At 38.2% G+C, this 18,245-nt stretch overlaps 1 protein-coding gene across 2 annotated transcripts in view; it reads right to left on the bottom strand.

Moving 5' to 3' along the window:
- LOC115750403 (transcription factor bHLH162-like) overlaps positions 1 to 18,245 on the bottom strand; it is a 36,840-nt gene that overhangs the window by 11,294 nt on the left and 7,301 nt on the right. The window contains exons 2-3 of one of the 2 annotated variants that reach the window (XM_048276509.1): positions 5,712 to 5,843; positions 4,681 to 5,019 (exon numbers count right to left, since the gene is read on the bottom strand). In XM_048276509.1, coding sequence (XP_048132466.1) covers positions 4,681 to 5,019; positions 5,712 to 5,843 — 471 coding nt within the window. Of the gene's footprint in view, positions 1 to 4,680; positions 5,020 to 5,711; positions 5,951 to 18,245 lie in introns of those variants that run through there. The other variant, XM_048276511.1, reaches the window with a different exon arrangement.

Below are 18,245 nucleotides of genomic sequence, written 5' to 3'. Positions count from 1 at the left end.
GAACTAGAGCGAGAAGCGGCGGGCTGGCGGCGGATGATTGAAATTTGGCGGTGAAGGCAGCCATCATTTCTTCCATCTTTCGGGACATCATCCCTTCGAAGCGCTCGGTCAAGGAGCCAAGTTTCTCGTCTAGGGCAGCACCGACGGTGGCGTTGATGTCGGCCATCTTCCTCGCGACCGATCGAGTAATATGTGGAGGATCCGTGATAAATTACCTGTACGTAGTAACAAACGCAAAATGAGTACAGAGAGCGAGAATATCGAGCCGGTCCATGGCATCCCTCTAGACTCAAACGAACAAAGTGATTATAACCAAAGGATTGAAACATGTAATTTTCAGTTTGTCCGCTTTTACGAAAAAATCCGTATCAATTTGCACGTTGATCAAAACATGTCCAAATTTTACGAGCTCATAGTTGAGAAGATGATGAACAACTTTTATGTTGGCCAATCGGACTAGAAATGCACGGATCAAAGCAGTTTAATGTGTCTTTCCAAAAAATCACGTTCAGAAAACTGTTATAACCGCATGTTGTTGAAAAAACGAAGGGCCATCTTAAATTATGAATTTAATTCTGAAATTTTGTAAGACATTAGTTGAAACATTGGTCTACAACTTTCGTGTTTGGCACTTACTCAAAACTCGATCATAGAATTTAGTAAAAATCGTACAACAGGAACAAGCCAAATCAGAATTGAGGACAACCGATGAAATTGTAAAAACTACATAAGCAAAGTGTGAAATTGGAAATAGGACGATGAGATTCCTAAACAATCAACCTATGAAAGTAAATACATGACTCAATTTAAGCAAACCAAGAAATCAAACGGTTTTTCTTTTTTTAGAGGCCACGTGATCTATAGACGAATGGGCCTTCAAGGCGCGCCGCAATCGTGCATTCTCCTTTGCCAAAGCATCTGCCTTTTCTTGGGCCTTCATCGCCTTCTCTTCGCTGGCTTTGAGTTGAGCTTGACGGGTATGCTGCATTGTCACGATCGGGATCTTCGGGAGTATCTCAGCGGGGATGGCATGAAACCGAATATACTGAGTTGTGGCAAAGTGACTCCTCATTTTTCCGGTGAGCTCCTCTATGGGCCAAATCGGCTTCGATTAGAACACTCTGCCAAGCCTCGAATGACGTCTCGGTTCTGCTCCGTAGTTCTCGTCCTTCTCAAATTGAACTTGGAATTCGTTGGGCCCAAGTGAAGGCGGGATATCTTGCGAGACCCGAAATTGTCGTGTAACCCGAAGAGGCCGATAGCTGGTTGCTCCATAAATGCCCATCAAAGGCACGGGTTTACGGTCGCCATGGCACAATCGAGCTTCTACCACTCGAAACCATACAGCTTGCCAAAGGAAAATCTTAGGATTTGGATTCTCGAATAAATGGACCCACTGCGTATAGTGCAAGTTCTTAGTTCGATCCTGTATTTGTTTAAATCTTAAAATAGGGTTGTTAGTCATACCCATTTCAAATACAGTCATGTTTTCCCCGAATTGAGAAAGGTGTGAGAAAAACCAGATTTGTAAAAGCTCAATTGGGGCTCGAAAAATCTTATCTTTTTCTTTCTCGTTTTCTTTTTTGGAATGAGCGAAACATGTTAGTGAAATGAAAGTTTCAGCAAGGATGGTGTTTACGAAATTGACCCCACCACAAACTTGTTTTACCGTCCATGCTATCACGGGATCTATAGCGTTCTGACGGAATGGAAAAATGATAAGTCCGAAAAAGGTTAAGATAAAAATCTTAGATCTCATGAGGTCGGAGTTATTTTCAAAACATTCAATGAGGAAAGATAAAGGGCATGCCCGGCAGTTACCCTTCAGCACTTTTTCAATTTCTTTTTAGTCGAACCCAAAAATTCAGCAAGCACTACCACCGGATCTACCCGAATAGGTGGTTCAACCACATCCAACTCAATTGATTTTCCAATGGCAATACTGTATTCTTCCAGAGTAGGTGTGAGCTCAAACTTACCTCCGAACACAAACGTGGTCGTCTCGGGGCACCAAAAATGAGCAAGTGCTTGCATGATCCCGCTTTGAACATCAATCTCAAGAATTGGCAACATGAACCCGATACGCTTGAGCACGTACTGCTGGCCATCCGACTTCAACTTACCCCATAGCTTCTTGAGCTCTAGCTTCGGAGTAGGCACGAAACGGATATCGTTGCGACCCATTCGTATATAGATCACGTGCCAATTAAATCAACCTAAACCATGGACCAGCCCAGAATAAAAATGAGATAACAAGGCATAAGAGACAAGAAATTACCGCTCGTAGGAAGAAAATGTCAATCACAAAGACATGCACATGAAGTGTGGATTCAGATTTTAGTTCTTTTAGCAAAATGAAATGAAAGACAGAACGACATGTCGCAGCCTCGCGTACGTTCATCATGACTAGTTGCTGCCTCGCATACATAGTCACGACTAGTCGGGTCCAATCATCTCGGCTTGGTTCGGTCGACAAGAGCAACTCTCATGCATCATAGCCTTACGTGCATGAGAATAACTCTCGAGCCATTTTTTTGAAGAATTCGGGATCCAAGCGGGATAACCTTTAGCGAAGCCTTACCGCCAAGGTTAAAGAACCACATAAATACCATCCTGAAACTATCGGGTGACCCGGGTTCGGTCACAAGTCAAGGTGGTGTAGTGCAATTATATAGAGGCATGCACGACATTTTAAAAGCAATCAGCACTCCGATAGTTCAAAAATTAAAATTCTCATCACCAAGCCTGCAAAACAAAGATTAGCCACAGACTCCTCCCCTTATAACTCCCTTTCCCGCAAAACCATTTAACACCTAAGGATTAAAATTCAAAAAAGATTGCCGGATCAAGTGATTTTATTTTTCATGAAATTATTCTGGCCTAAGTCCTCTTTAGTCCCCAGTGAGTCGCTAAGTCATCACGACCTAAAAAATAAACAAGTTAATTTTCGGGCTAATGGATTATCAGGTTAATTAATTAACTAACCTAACTCGGACTCTCCCAAGTCCATACCAAATCGCAACTTAAGGTTCAAATGATTAACATGCAATATATTTTGAATTTGGAGTCGCCACTAATCATTTTCGGTAGGTTGATTAGAAACCTAAATAAAATAGCGGGAGAAAACTATCTTATTTCCGCGAACCAGAGATTTTGAATTCGGGGATTTGGTTACGCTAGATTACTCTAACGCCCTTTCGGTACCATTTTCATGAAAAAATATTTGATTTGGCAATTTTGATGGATTTTACTTGAAATTCAAAGATGCAATTTTTTTGGTTTTTTCTTCTTTTTTATGGGGATGTAAAACATTGAACTTTGTACGATATACACCATGGGTGATTTAGAAAGAAAGAAAACGCAGCCAATCACGAGTATTTATAAAAATAAATTAACATGTAATGATGCTAAATTTTGAGACACGTAACATGTCTAAAATAAACAAACAAATGTTCACACCAAACGATTACATTTTTGTAGATCGAGATGGAAAGAGTTACCTTCTATTACACAAAATCTTACTCACGTACACGTTATGGCTTCCTTCAAGATCTCGGAGTTGGAAGAACGTGGCTATCGTCGAAAAAGGCAAGCAGCGGCGTTGTTGGATGGCGAGAGGCGAAGTACGTGTCGGGACTCGTCAAAGATGATGCTCGACTAAAACTCTTTTCTTCACTCTCAAATTTTCTCTTCCAACTTTTCTCAAGAACTCTATTTTTCCTCTCTAAAGAATTTCTCTCACAAATTCTCTCAATTCTCTTCCACTCTAAAACTCTCTCAATTCTCTTTCACTCTAAAACTCTCTCAATTCTCTTTTTTCTCTTCCACTCTTCCTAAAAAAACTCTCTCAATTCTCTTCTACTCTCTCTCTCAATTCTCTTCCACTTCCCCCTCTTTTATAGGCAAAGTTCTCCATCCTTCATTCTTCATCTTCACTTCTTCACCTTCCATTTTCATCTTCTCTTCTTCATCTTCATTTCTTCACCTTCCATTTTCATCTTCCCTTCTTCATATTCATCTTCTCTTCTTCATCTTCCCTTCACCATCTTCCTTTCATTATCTTCTCTTCTTTATCTTCTCTTCACTATCTTCCTTTCTCCATCTTCTTTTGGTATTTGCAATGTAGTCCCTGAAGTTTCAAGTATTTGCAATACAGTCCCTGAAGTTTTAAGTATTTGCAATACAGTCCCCGAAGTTTCAAATCTTCTCGGTGTATTTTTCCATCCCGCAAAATTAAGTGTTCTGCTTGCCCAATTATATGCCAATGCAATGTACGCTAAAAATAAATATGTGAGATGATTTTTTATTTAGAACTAAAATTAGTTCTAATTTTTATGCAAAAAATAGATTAGTCAAAATTTAGGCGTCAACAACATCGATTCCGCCACCATCAAGTGCAAACAAGTTCATGTTCGGTTCACCTATGTAACCTTTGAATCTCGTCCTATAGTTCACAAGACTAGTGAGTTATTTCATGATTAACGTGATTTTACTTGTTGAGTGAGTGGGGCTACTTCGTCATATGAAATCAATGGGATCATAATCGAACACCTAAGAGAACTTTATACCTTTCAAATTAGATAAATCACCTCTAGCATATGATTTACATAATTCTATGTTTTTCAGTTGAGATGTATAATTTCTAACCATTTTGGGCTAGAAATATAAACAAATACTTACCTTGGCATGAATGGTGTGAAGCATTGCATCACCAACATCAGAGAAACTGGCATTGACGATATCAGCTCCTTCTTCATGAATCACTCGAACAGACTTATTGAAGATGAATTGGCCATCCAATCCAGTAACAAGAACAACCTCCAAGATTGACCCGTTTTTCCATATTCTGATCTCCGGGGACTTGAATCCGATCATTAGTCCATTGTTCATGGTTGTGTTGATCTTTTCTATTTCTAATAACCCCTCTTTATGCTCCCTCATTTTCTCCACCTTCACTTGTAAGTTCTTTATGTAATTGGCCGCCTCGCATAATTGGTCGGGCAATGTTAATTTCGATTCCTAACACCAGAACATTAGTAAGCAAGGACAATTGCTAACTTAAATTTGATATGAACTTGAGAAGATTCCCTCTAAATTCGCCCTCACTAACAAAAACAATCACATTCCAATGGTGAACCTCATATTGAATCCTCTCTTAAAAACTTCCATCAACACGGAACCCGAATCTCCTACTTAATTTTCTTGAAGTTGTGATTAATTATGTCTACCACTTTAGAATCTACATGCGGGTAGACATTTTCCGGCAAGATCGAATGAGGGGGCATCACCACATTCTTGTGTTTAAGTAGTAGTTGACCAAAGGAGAGACAGACAAAACCCTAGAAGAGCTCCTTGTGTTTAAGGGAATTTAGTTTCTTCATATTGATTTTCCACTGAAGAGGGCAAAAAATGTCATGTATAGATGATTGAAAATACCATCTGGGAAACTGAAAACCTTGGAATGAAAGGATGACCTTTTCCATGCTTCTAGCTAAAATAAGGAGCAGAAAGATGAGAGGTTCCAAAGAATAAGCACCAATCAGCATAAGAAAGCAAAGTAAATACACGGTGTTTCGTACGTTAAAAAGATGAACAATGACAAAATCTGGCTACAGGAACCAACTATACCTTGATAGATGAGAACCATGAAAAGAATACAGCGGGGGGAGAGAGAGAGAGAGAGAGAGAGAGAGAGAGAGAGAGAGAGAGACCCTGGAGCTCTGTTGAGGAACAAGCGAGTGGAGCCTGGAGAGGAGGCCCTTCATTTGATTTCTCCTGTTTCTCTCTGTCGTTTTGCGGTCGGGTCTGGATGAACAAGGCTTTCTCTCCATCAAACCCTCGACCTTGAATTTTTGTATACCAAGATCAGAGCAGCAGATGTTACTGAGAAATCTGAGGGCACATGATGTGTTTGATTCCATTCCCTGTTGGAATTTTACTTTCGCCGTACGGAAACCACAAAGCGCGGAAAAGGTAAAGGTAAAAATATGATTATTCAGATGCAAATTTAGCCTTTTCTATGGGACCAACGTGGACCTTCTTTGACCATTAAACAGTGACTGAACAAGAACAGCCGCTTCTTCTACAGAACTATATTGTTTTGCTTGGCCTCGCGATTAGTTGACTAGGTGGGGTCAAAGATAAGACATGTAATCTCATATGTTGTGGTTGGAAAAGTTCGTTAGAGTAAGACTATGGATGTAATAAGCCTAATTCCTTGAAAATCCTCGACTTTAGGTCCAATTTTAATTCCGAATTAAACTTATTTTCGTCTAAAATAAAATGCTCAGTTGTTACTCTAGTTCCAAATCTACGCACAAGTCTAAAAGTCGTCACTAATTTCTTTAGAATTATACATATCGGGAGAGTATTGCCGTTTCATATGAAGGTAAATGTCTTGATGAAAACGCATGTTCTAATAGTGAGCCTCTTGTTTCATATGAAGGTGAAAGTGCTAACGAAAACGCAAGTTTTAATAAATGAACGTCTGACTGGCCTTGATGTTGATCATTTTGAAAAAAATTAGTGATGATTTTTCAACACGTGGGTATATTCGAGACTATAATGAAAGTTGAGGACTTTTTTTTAAGATTAAAAAAAGTTGCGAATAAAATTTTGATTAGATATAAAATTGAGGATTTTTTAGGATATTAGCTGGTATTGCAATAGGTAGGACTCTGAAATGTTTTTAGTGACCATGGATAGGTTTGAGTTAAGAATAACAACAATTTAGTAAGTTTCAAGATAAGGGCAAAAGCCCAAATGGCTTCAGGTAGACGGCAACTCATAACCTAGCTAAAGGTTTTTACTTTATAGAGGGTCATGGTGAAGACTTCTTGAATCTCTCCCTCTCTCTCCACTCATTTATTATCTAAATCTTTTAGCTTATATAATTTGCATTTTTTTAATTCGAAATCTTTAAACTTTCACAACACTCAAATAGTCATGCATTTTTTGTTGCATGACTTCTTTCATGCAAATTTGGCAGGAAAACAGATGAAATGTGTTATTTGCTATCAAGTGTAAACAATCAAGCCAAGTAATATTCGATCGGGCATAAGTTATGCGATCAAAAGTTTAGCACTTCTATCAACAATGTGTTGGCTCAGATGCAAGGGAGCTTGCTCCTCATCTTGCGATTATGTGTTATAGTCTTGTTGAAAACATTTCAGATTAAAATTCCAAATGCACCAAAGCGATAAGGGGGAGTGTAGCCTCAAGACGCCTGCAAAGGTGAAGTAGTCTTCGAAAGTGAGTACAGGCTAAAGGGAAAAGGCTAAAGCACTATACGTCTATCTGGGGAAAAGTTTTAACATACCAATTCATCCCTCACGATTTCAATGGCGTCATTTGAAACTTCCCCTACGTTTTTGCCACATTAGGGCCAGAAAAAATGCTAGGCATCTCACAATTATAATCCTGAAGACTTGTCATTCCGCTGTTGGCACTGCTTATGTGTTACCATTTAAAGTTGAGTAAATGACACAAGGGGTATTTGGACTATGACTCAATATGTAATGTGGTTAATGAACTTTAAATTTGTTGAATATGGTCCGTGAACTAAGCCAATATCCAATATCATCCATGAACTTTTAATTTATTTAGTATGATTCATGAATTTTTGGTACATGTTCAATTTAGTCCCTAAACTATACAAAACTTTTCATCATTGTCCCCGAACTTGAATTGATGAATAGACAATATTGAATATTTTCATAAAGTCTAGATACCAAATTGTACATATAAGGTCAGAAAAAAAAATTGTACATATACTAAAAGTTGAGGGATCACATTGAACAAATTAAAAGTTTAAGGATCACATTGCATATTGAGCCAAAATTCAAAGATTAATTGTGTCATTATCCCTTCGAATTTCTTTGACAATGCAAAAATATTAAGAGAAATATTTTATGTTTTGTTACTTTGCTTCCTGCTTATTTCTCCTTAGATTCTTATACTTTTAACTTGTCAAATCAAGTCTTTCTACTTTCTCATATTTTTTAATCAAGTCTCTTTCCTACTAAATCAAACTTATATGGCTGTCGGATTGCGTCATAGTATGAGATGGATAAAATTTCGTCTAGATTGGTTAAATCTTATGCACATCATACTCCAATTATGTTTTCATTAGCTAAATTTTTTCACATACGTCCAGGTGCGGTTTTATATATTTTATTTACATCATACTTTGAAATCGTCTACCGGTTATGTCAGCTGAATTTGGTCGGAGTCAAATGGACTTAATTAAGAAATTTGTGAAAGTAGAAGGATTTGATCATACAAATTAGAAGTATATGATTAGAGAAACTGTATAAGTATGGAACAAAGTCTTTTCAAAGTTGCCTGAACCGCCTTCTCATGCTAACTAATGGCCTTAGAGACACTTCCTCAAAACAAATATATACTAAACTAAATTCGAGTTGCGGGCCTTACGTAGCTCCATATAGAAAATGAATTTATGCTTTATTGTGATTTCTTTTTCAGCTGGTTGGAGTTTCAATTGATTTAGTTCAGCTGAAGCACCCATAGAAGCTCATGTTTTCCAAATGGAGCTATAAATAAGAGCATGGAAAGACAAGAATAACTTCACTGTGGTTCCTAGACGACTTCAACACTGTCTTAAGGATACTTCTTCGATATCGAATCGGAGCCCAATGCGAAGAGCAATGTTCTCACTTTATCAGTTTTATTCGCCTTGTAGCTTGTCAAGGGAGTCAAAAAAGATGAAGAAACCTTTGTGGCCCACCATTTATTTAAGGAAAATGCTTTTATGACAATACTGTCGGTAGTGGTGGCCACGGTTTGGAACCGGCTGATTCCGGTTCATAAACCGGCAGTTCCAGTTCGTGGCCACCTGTGAACCGGAACCTTAAGGGACGATTCCGGTTCCGATTTTGAATCGGCAATTTTGGGCCGACTCCGATTCAAAACCAGAAATGGAACCGCCGATTTCGATTTTGATTTTTAAATTTAATTTTTAAATAATGAATTATGAAATAAAAAATAATGAAATTATCAAATAATAAATTATCAAATATAAATTGTAATCAAATTTGGGAGAAAAAAAGGAAGGGGGAAGGGGTTGAACTTAATGAATTATCATTAAGCGCCCACATATCTTTTTGGGGATAGAAGAATTAAAGCTTATGTAGTTCTTTTACCTTTTATAATCCAAACTTATCTCATCGTCAATCGTCACTAACCGTTCCGGTATCCGTAGCGGTGGTATTTCCATCATCATCGAAGAAATCGGCTTCATCATTGCGATCCATCTCTTGTTGTCAATGTTTAGCCTTTGTCCAATTATCGATACAAGCTTGAGCCTCCACCAAATTCGGATGTAATCTTGAACATCGATCGTCCAAAATGTTGCCTCCAATGCTAAATACTTGTTTAACCGTAACTATTGAACAATGGGTTGCTAAAACCTGTCTTGCGATGAGAGCGAGAATTGAGAATTGGGTTCAATGCCTCTTCCACTACTCTAGAATTTTGAAATCTCTGTTGCTTTCGGAATCACCAAACTTAAAAAAAATGGTTAATAGGTCTCTATTTTAGAAATATTATATGTTGCTCCTTTTTGTCCTTTTTACCTACTCATCATTATTTTGTACCATCTACTAATTCTACCTAGGTCCTCACTTTGTACATCACTATGTTGGGAAGATTCACTATCATCTACTAGATTATATCTACTACAAAAATTCATTATACAATTCTACTATTGCGTTTTTAACCGTTGTTTGTATAGCTCTAACATTTATCGCTACATTCAAATGTAAACATTCATAACACATATTCAAATAATAACCTAAACCATCTAATTTAATACGTGAATCGAAAACAAAAGTAACCAAATAAATAAGCAGAATGACGGTATAATAATGCAGCCATTTTGTTCATATTGCTATAATAGTTTGAGCTAATTGATTATCTTTTTCATATTCTTTAAAAACATCAGCAATATTAACAAACTCTAATAAAAATAAATGTGTAATAGGATAATAAACACCGGATAAAGTATAATTTTTTTTTGTAAGGATTCTATTTTTTTTTTTTTTTTTGGTAAGGAAAGGATAAAGTATAAGTTGCATCGTTAAAAACGTTTAAAAAATCTAATTTGAGAAAAATTATTCGAAATCAACGTACATAATAAAGAGAACAATTCAATTTTTATGAAAACATACATCAAGAATTCATAAACCATTTTGTACACGTAAATTTAAAACATGGCTAGTACATCTAATGTGAAAAAATTGTCCACCAAAAGCATAAGACTTTCTTATATTGAGACGTGCTCAACATTGAGAATAACGTTGATATTATCATCCTCGTCTGCCCAATATGCAAAATCATGAGAATCATATTTATGAGGATAATCGGATTTTCTCATCCGAATCGAGCTCTTTCCCATGTCGCCATCTTTGCTTTCACTTGCCATTTTTTGAGAGAATTGAGGGGAAAAAGAATTCAGAAAATTGAGAAAATTGAGCCGGGATTGAAAGAATTGAGAGATTTGAGCGAATTGAGAAAAATTATAAGAAAAAATGAAAGATGGAAAGGGTAATTTATAAAGATTTAGGATAGTTTTAATAAATTAAGAAAAAAAGAAAAAAAATAAAGGGGTGGGGGGAGCCGTTGTTTGCAACGGTTGGGAAAGAGCCGAACGGCTCTTTCTCGAATTTCATTATTTTTTTTTTCCGTTGAGCTAGGCCTAATGGCTATGAGCTGGTTTCAAATTTTTAGGAATCGTAACCGGCCCGTATAAGCCGGGCTGGTTCCAATTCGGAACCGATGGGCCCCGTCAACGGGCCGGTTCTTGTTTGTCAACGGGCTGGTTCCGGGCCCAAACCGGCCTGTGGATACCACTAACTGTTGGGGGCGGTACATTCTCAATCGTAGATCCATACACCATCATCACGTGTTTTGCATAAAGCACTCGCTGATTTTGAAATCATGTAGTCAGAAATAATTGACAATCTTGTCGGGCTAGTAGCTCCCTTTATTGAGGCCCCTCTCATCAGGTGATACGGGTTGCTCTTTAGACTCCGAGGCTTGAGTTTCCTTTTCGATCATAATTCTTCCAGGGCAGTGCTTTCCTTTACCGAGGAGTCTAGGTCAGGCAAGGGGGTGTGTAAATGCAAGAATTGTCTAGCCAATGAGTTCGGTATGCCCACTTTCAACATTTTATGACACGACTAAAGTCCTCGTGGTGTCAGATCATAAGGGCCAAATATTTCACGTCCCATAATCCTTTATAAGCTAAACAAATATTTCACGTCCCATAACCCTTTATAAGCTAAACAATCATTCGAGACATTTGTCGCCTGGGAAATCCATCTTGGATTCTTAGCCACGCCAAAGGGAACAACCCGAGTTAGTGGTGATGGCCAGCTAGGACTACTCTCCGTCCTTTGCTTCAGACAAATAGGAGAATGTCATGAAAATAATAACTAATCTTAGCCTCTTAAGAAAATAGATAGGCAATCTATTGGAGTTGGCAAATAGTTCGAGAACCCTTGTTTCTCACATCAAATAAGCCCACGTGAGCTTAGGAAAACTGAAGTATGACTCGATGACATGTGACCCATGTACATGGAATGCGGGGCTCTAGGGGCAGTGCCCCCGATAAGAGTGTCCCTCGGCCCTGTCGGCGGGCGGGGGTTCGGCTCCCTGGTGAGTAGGCGGGGGCAGCGCCCCCGAAATAACAACGGTTTTAAGGTTTTGTTTAAGTTGGCCAATTTGTTGATGGATTAAAGGGGTTTAAGATAAATTTAGGTTTTGAGCTCGTTTAGGGCATATATATTTACTCGTTTTTGGGCTTATTATTGTAATGAGTTGTACAGTTGTAAATCTAAATCATAGTGAAATCTCTTTGCGGGACGTAGTTCTATTCCGGAGTGAACCTGAATAAACCGTGCGTTGTCTAATTTTCTTCTATTATCCGTGTCATCGTTCGGAATCGATTTGCGATACATCTATTCACAATCTCAGTTTTCCTTTTTTTTTTTTTTTTTTTTTTTTTGAGTCAGACAATCTCAGTTCAGATGCTCATTTCTTTTTCGAAATTAGGGTAGGCCCGTGTTTAAGGCATGGAACCCCTTTGTGCAAATAATAGTAAATTGTTTAAGCTATTGATGAGCCTGTTAATCAAAGTAATTGCACCCTGAGCAAACTGTCTACTAATGACGAATAATTGGTGACGTACTATGGATGACGTCTCCTGCCACCACTTTCTGCGTTGAAGTGCACGACTGGACCCTAAAAAGCAACGGACAAACCCTAGGTTGGAATAATAATCATGCAAGGCAATAACTAGTCCTTTGTTTGCTTCCTCCTCTGCAAAGAAAATCCTCAAGCGCTTTACTTTCTCCAAGAGCATTCGCATGTAATCATTGACATGCACTATTGGCGTGATTCACAAGTTTCAAGTCTCTAGAACGTGGGCTATATCTTTTGCAAAATTTCTAGGATATAATTATGTTTTGGGAATCCGTGTCAATTTAAATTCGTTTTCACAACTAGAAGAAAATTTCAAGCAAATCTAGTAAATTTAGTTTAAAAAAAAAGGATACATTCAGGGATAATAGAGGGTTTGGGAGAGAAAAAGATGGATAGCCTAAAGGATTGCTCAATGTGTTATTTTTTAAGGAAAATTATCAAAAAAGTATTAGATCTATTATAATTGTGAAAAATAATCATGCATGATTTAGTAAATCGTACATGGAAGAAGGGCAATCGAGCATGCTTTCAAGCCTTAATGCGAAGACGAATGTTCTCACTTTGTTCGGTTTATTCGCCTTGTAGCTTGTCAAGGGAGCAAAAAAAAGGATGAAGAAACCTTTGCCGCCTACCATTTGTTAAATCCCCTTTTGTCGGTGATAGGAGTTGCTCTTTAGAGTCCGAGGCTCAAGTTTCCTTAAGGCCATAATTCTTTCAGGGCAGTGGTTTCCTTTCCCAGGGAGTCTAGGTTGGGCGGGGGTGTAAGGCAAGGATTGTCTAACCAAATAGGGGATATCATAATTTCAGGGTAGAATCGAAAATTAAAAAATCGAATAGATATAAACATGGTAGGTTTCAGGTTTCAAATATTGAGAAACTGATTCTGACGGGTAGGTTCTAGGTCTTAAGAGGAGGAACCTAGAGCCTGGCACAAGTTTTTGCATTTTTCTTGTTTTATATCTTCGTGCGGTCATGCAATATTCCACGGCATCCAATGATGAGTATGTAATATAATCCCCGTTAGTCTAAGCTTCCATTTCTGTCGATATCCATGACTGAACACTTTCATTTTGTTAAAGTTTCATATTCTTTGTGCGTCTAGTAACAAATGATAGTCATTAGATGCGATAGTTCACTGCAATCGTTCAATTAAAAGTACATATGGAATCTGAGGAGACCTTGAAACCTATGATAGGGCAAGTCTCATGTTCTAATACATGCACGGTATTTTTTTTTTTTTTTGGTTGAAATGCATTGTAAATTTCAGGTTTCAAAAAATGGAGAATCGATTTCGATGGAAACCTGGAAGGAAACTGGCAACTACTCAACCCGATAACCAATAGATCCGGTATGCCTGCTTTCAACATTTTATGACGCGGCCAAACTCCTTGTGGTGTCAAGTCATACAGGTCAAATATTTCACGTCCGATAACTCTTCATAAGCTAAACCCTGGGAAATCCATCTTCACCACGCTAGAAGGATAACCCGATTCAGTGGTGATGGGCCAACTAGGGCTATTCTCCTGCTTTAGATACGGAGGAGAATGTCATGAAAATAATGGCTACTCTTAGCCTTACAAGAAAGTAGAAGCATGGTTTGAGATGCTCAATTCTTTTTCCAAATTAGGGTAGGCTTTTCTTGAAGGTATGAAACTTCATTTTTGCAAAATAATAATAAATTATTTAAGCTATTGATGAGCCTGTTAATCAGGTAACTTAATCCTGAGCAAATTGTCTCCTGATGACGAGTAATTGGTGACGGGTTCTGGATGATGTCTCCTTCTACCACTTTCTGCGTTGCAGTGCAGGACTGGACCCTAAAGAGCAACGGATAAACCCTAGGTTGGAATAACAAGCATGCAAAGCAAAAAGCCTCAAGCGCCTTACTTTCTCCAAGATCATTCACATGTAATCGTTGACCTGCACAATAGGCGTGATTCACCAGTTTCAAATCTCTAGAACATCGACTATACCTTTTCTAAGGTTTTAGGGCATAATTATGTTTAGGGAATCTGTGTCAATTTAAATTCGTTTCAAAATCAGATGAAAATTCCAAGCAGATTTAGCGAATTTAGAAGGAAAAAAAAAAACTAATACATTCGGTGATAAGAGATGGTTTAGGAGGAGAGACAAAGTTGGATAGCTTGAAGGATTGCTCAATGGGCTATTTTCCAGAAAAATTATTAAAAAAATCTTAAACATATTGTAATTCAATTCTAAATCTTTTTTTTTTTTGGTCAATTTAGTTCTAAATCTTTCGCATTTGTGGCAATTTAGTCCATTTGGCCAGCCGACGCTAACTTGGACAACTTTTGATAATGTATAATATTTTTCAAATTTTTAGTTATTTTTTTGTTTTTACGATTTTCTTTTCTTTTCTTTTCTTTTCTGTTTTTGGTTAGGGCCCATAGAAAGCCTTCGGCCACTTGGACCAGTTGCAAGTTAAGGCTCGTGACTCTCATGCAGTGGTCGACGAGGGCTGCGAGTCCTCTCTAGCTGCGGTTAACCAAAAAGATAGCAAAACAAGTAGGAAAATAATTGTTAAACAAGTAAAAAAATAATTCAAAAATTTTAAAAATATTGAGATATTATTAAAATTTATCCAAGTCAGCATCGGCTAACTAAATGGATTGAATTGACACAAATACAAATGGTTTAGAATTGAATTGATAAAAAAAGAAAGAAAAAGATTTAGGATTGAATTTATATAATTGCAATATGTTTAGGATTTTTATGGTAATTTTTCGTTATTTTTTTGCTAAAGGTTTAAATTCAAGTGGTAATATTAATTTGTGCATTCAGTGCCGGAAGCAAACTTCAATTACATAGAAAACTAAATTAGTTTGTGGTTTATATGAAGATGAGAATGTGGGCTACCAACACGATAAGAATCAAATTTAATTTTGTCCATCTCGAAAAAGAGAGGAATCGTCTTTTCGAGGCAATTTCGTTGAAAGTCACTTTTCTCACAAAAGTAAGAAAGAAAGGACAGGAGAAGTCCTTATCTCATTGGCATCATCCCCAGAAGCACCAAGAGAGTCAAAAGTTAGGGAACATAGTTCTCGTCTGATGTAGTGAAGTATGCTCAATTTGCGGTTGTGGCGAGAGACGAACGAGTCACGTCTCTTCGTTCTCATCATAATGATTTGAATTTGGCTTTTTCAGGAAATAGTGAGAAACTTTAATCATTGCCCCGGATGATTGTCCTTGGGCATCATCAAACTTCTTTGTAGTGGAAGAATTAATTAACTTTCTGTGATGGAACCAGTCATCTTCGATTTCCCGAACCGAAAACATGGAGAAAGAACCAGGAATGGAATCCGTTCCATATTTGTTCCAACTTCTTTACAGCTTAGCTTAGAGAAAAAGGCAACTTCTAGTTGCTTTCAAATAGCCCGAGTACCAAGAAAGAGTGAACCATTCATTGCTCGAAGTTGTGCCAACTTCTTTACATGGCAATATTTCTGCTCTAGAAATGAACTTTTGATCATAAATTAATTTTTTCTATTTCTGCTTCTGAACATAAGTTGATTTTTTTCATTCTGGAGAGAAGTAAATTTTTTTTTCACTTTTTAAACTGTCTCCAAAACTAATTCTGAAGCAAACAAATGTTCCAGAAGTAGAAAAATAAAGCTACGTAATTAAACGGACTTCTTCTCCAGAAGCATTTCTAAAGCAGAAATTCTATTCTAGAATTATTGTCATGCATGTCCTAATATAGTGTATCCAGCTTGAGACAACACCGTGATTTAGGCTTTGAAGGAAGGAAGTCGGGGCTTTCCCTGGAAATATTATTTTTAATGACGTTATGTGGACTTCAAAACAGTGGAAGCAAGTCGATTAGATTCGTATTTTCCCAATTTTTACATGGATCTCCTTTGAAAAATGGCTAATGATGAGGTATGATTCATAATTCTCTTTGACAGAAAAGTACGGGGGTCATGCTCTTTTGGATCAATTTTTTATTAACAGTTTAGGCTTGAACCCATGAATAGTTATAGCTATATATAGAGGAGAGAGATGCTAATTATAGTAAAATTCTTTGCTGGATGTAACCCTAGTTTAAGGGTCAATTGGGATAAAGCTTGTGTCTCGATTTTTTTTTCTTGCTTTTTCTTTTTACTTCATTGTAATTTGTATGTCGGGTCGTAACAATATGGCTATCATGCATAAATTTTTTATATTAGATTTTTGCCAACCATTTCAAGCCCCCAACCTCTCTCATTCCCCCTCTCATAAGGAGCACGAAAAAATTGTTCAAAAAGTCCTAAAGTTATTGCACTTTTGCCAATTGAGTTTAAACTTTTTAATTTTGCTAATTCGGTCATAAATATTTTCACCTTTAATCAATTGAGTCCACCTAGCTAATTTTTTTCCAAAATCGCTGACGTAGATGCTGGCTTTTTTACGTGACACGATCGACGCTGACATGAAAAAATTTTAATAATTTTTTGTCTTTCACTTTTCTTTCCTTTTTAGTACAATGGGCTGTTGGCACTAGCTGAGGCTCGACGACTGCCTCTGACCCCTTGTTGACGCCAACGAGGGACACCAAGCCCTAGCTTCCCTAGATTTGGCGACTGCCTTGCGCTTGTGGGCTCCTTTGTTTGCTTTGAGTTGCAGCTACTGCAACCGCATGGGTCGAAGTCGAAGCGAGAAACCAAACCGTCGTAGAGCAGCTTGTCATCACCAATATGTAGAGGGGCGTTGAGGGTTTGCCAGATTTGGCATGGAGTGGCGGCCCTTGCCCAAGCCCTCGTCGTCCAAAGCGAGACCAACCGATGCCATGCCGCCCTTGTTGCGGCCTCAGGGAGGGCTTCGCGGCCCTTGCCTAGGGGCCAGCAGTGGTCGTTGGCTCTCTCAACTAGTGACTGCCGGCCCCATGGGCCCTTTGTACCAAAAGGAACAAAGAAAGAAATACACAACTCTCCAAAGCCATCGCACAGTAGTAGATTTGGGATTTTTTGGACAATTTTTCTCACGGGCAGTCACCACCCACCAACCCTAGAGCTATCGCGCGCTAATATCAAGCGATACACAGTTCTTCAAAGCAAGGGCCGAGAGCAGGAGCTCCAGAGGTAAATGTTTTAATTTTTTTTAATTCAATGGTACCTCTATAGGTAAGCCTGCTTCTATCAATTGTCATATCTTACGTTTTGTTAAATTCCCATTACTAAAAATCAAACTTTCTTTTCTCAAATTGAACAAATGATAAGAAAGTGAAGCAAATGTCATTTTTCCTTAATATTACAGACTTAACAGTCTGGATTAATATTGCAAAAAATTTTCAAACTTACGCCATTTAGAAACATTCGCCATCAGACTATTTTTTACCTACGAAACTCCCTAAATTGGTATCACTATTTGGGGCCTTGGCCAGCGCAACCTCCGTGGCCGAGGAGTCGAAAGGCCCCTCCCCGCCCCCCATTGAGTTTGTACTCATTGCCATGGAAATTGACGGCCGGTGATGCAAGCTTGATATCGAGCTCGCGATGGCTGCATGCGAGCTCTAAACATAGAGCTCGCGAATTCTCCCATGGGGCGGCCCTGGGACCTGATTTGGTCCAGACCTGAGGTCACTCGACCTCGATTTGGACCATGAAATTCGAGGTGGAAATGGTCGCAACAATGGCGCACGCGGACGACTCCTCAATGGCGGCGAGATGTTCAATGGCCACGGCATATGGACGTTTCTTCAATAGGGGCGATGACCTGAGGATGAGAATTTGCTTTCTCAATCTTTTTTTGTTATTTTTACTCTCTTAGTTGTCTTGTTGATTACAACTCTTGTTTACTTTTTATTCTTTTTCTGAAACCATCGTTTACTTTTCCATCTGTTAATTTATTTTTAAATTTCAATAATAATAAAAGATGCCACATAGGTGTGAGACGCAAACACCGTCAACCTCGCCAGCTGCCGTGTAGGACATTTATCGGCAAAATCGGACTGAACCGTAAGGAATGATAAAATTGGGATGATGGTACCATTTTAAGGGTTTTTATGAGTAAAAAAAAATGATTTG

The sequence above is a fragment of the Rhodamnia argentea genome, chromosome 3 (genome assembly GCF_020921035.1).
Source record: "Rhodamnia argentea isolate NSW1041297 chromosome 3, ASM2092103v1, whole genome shotgun sequence".
In the NCBI taxonomy this organism is placed as follows: Eukaryota; Viridiplantae; Streptophyta; class Magnoliopsida; order Myrtales; family Myrtaceae; genus Rhodamnia; species Rhodamnia argentea.
This window is presented reverse-complemented; position numbering and strand designations above follow the sequence as displayed.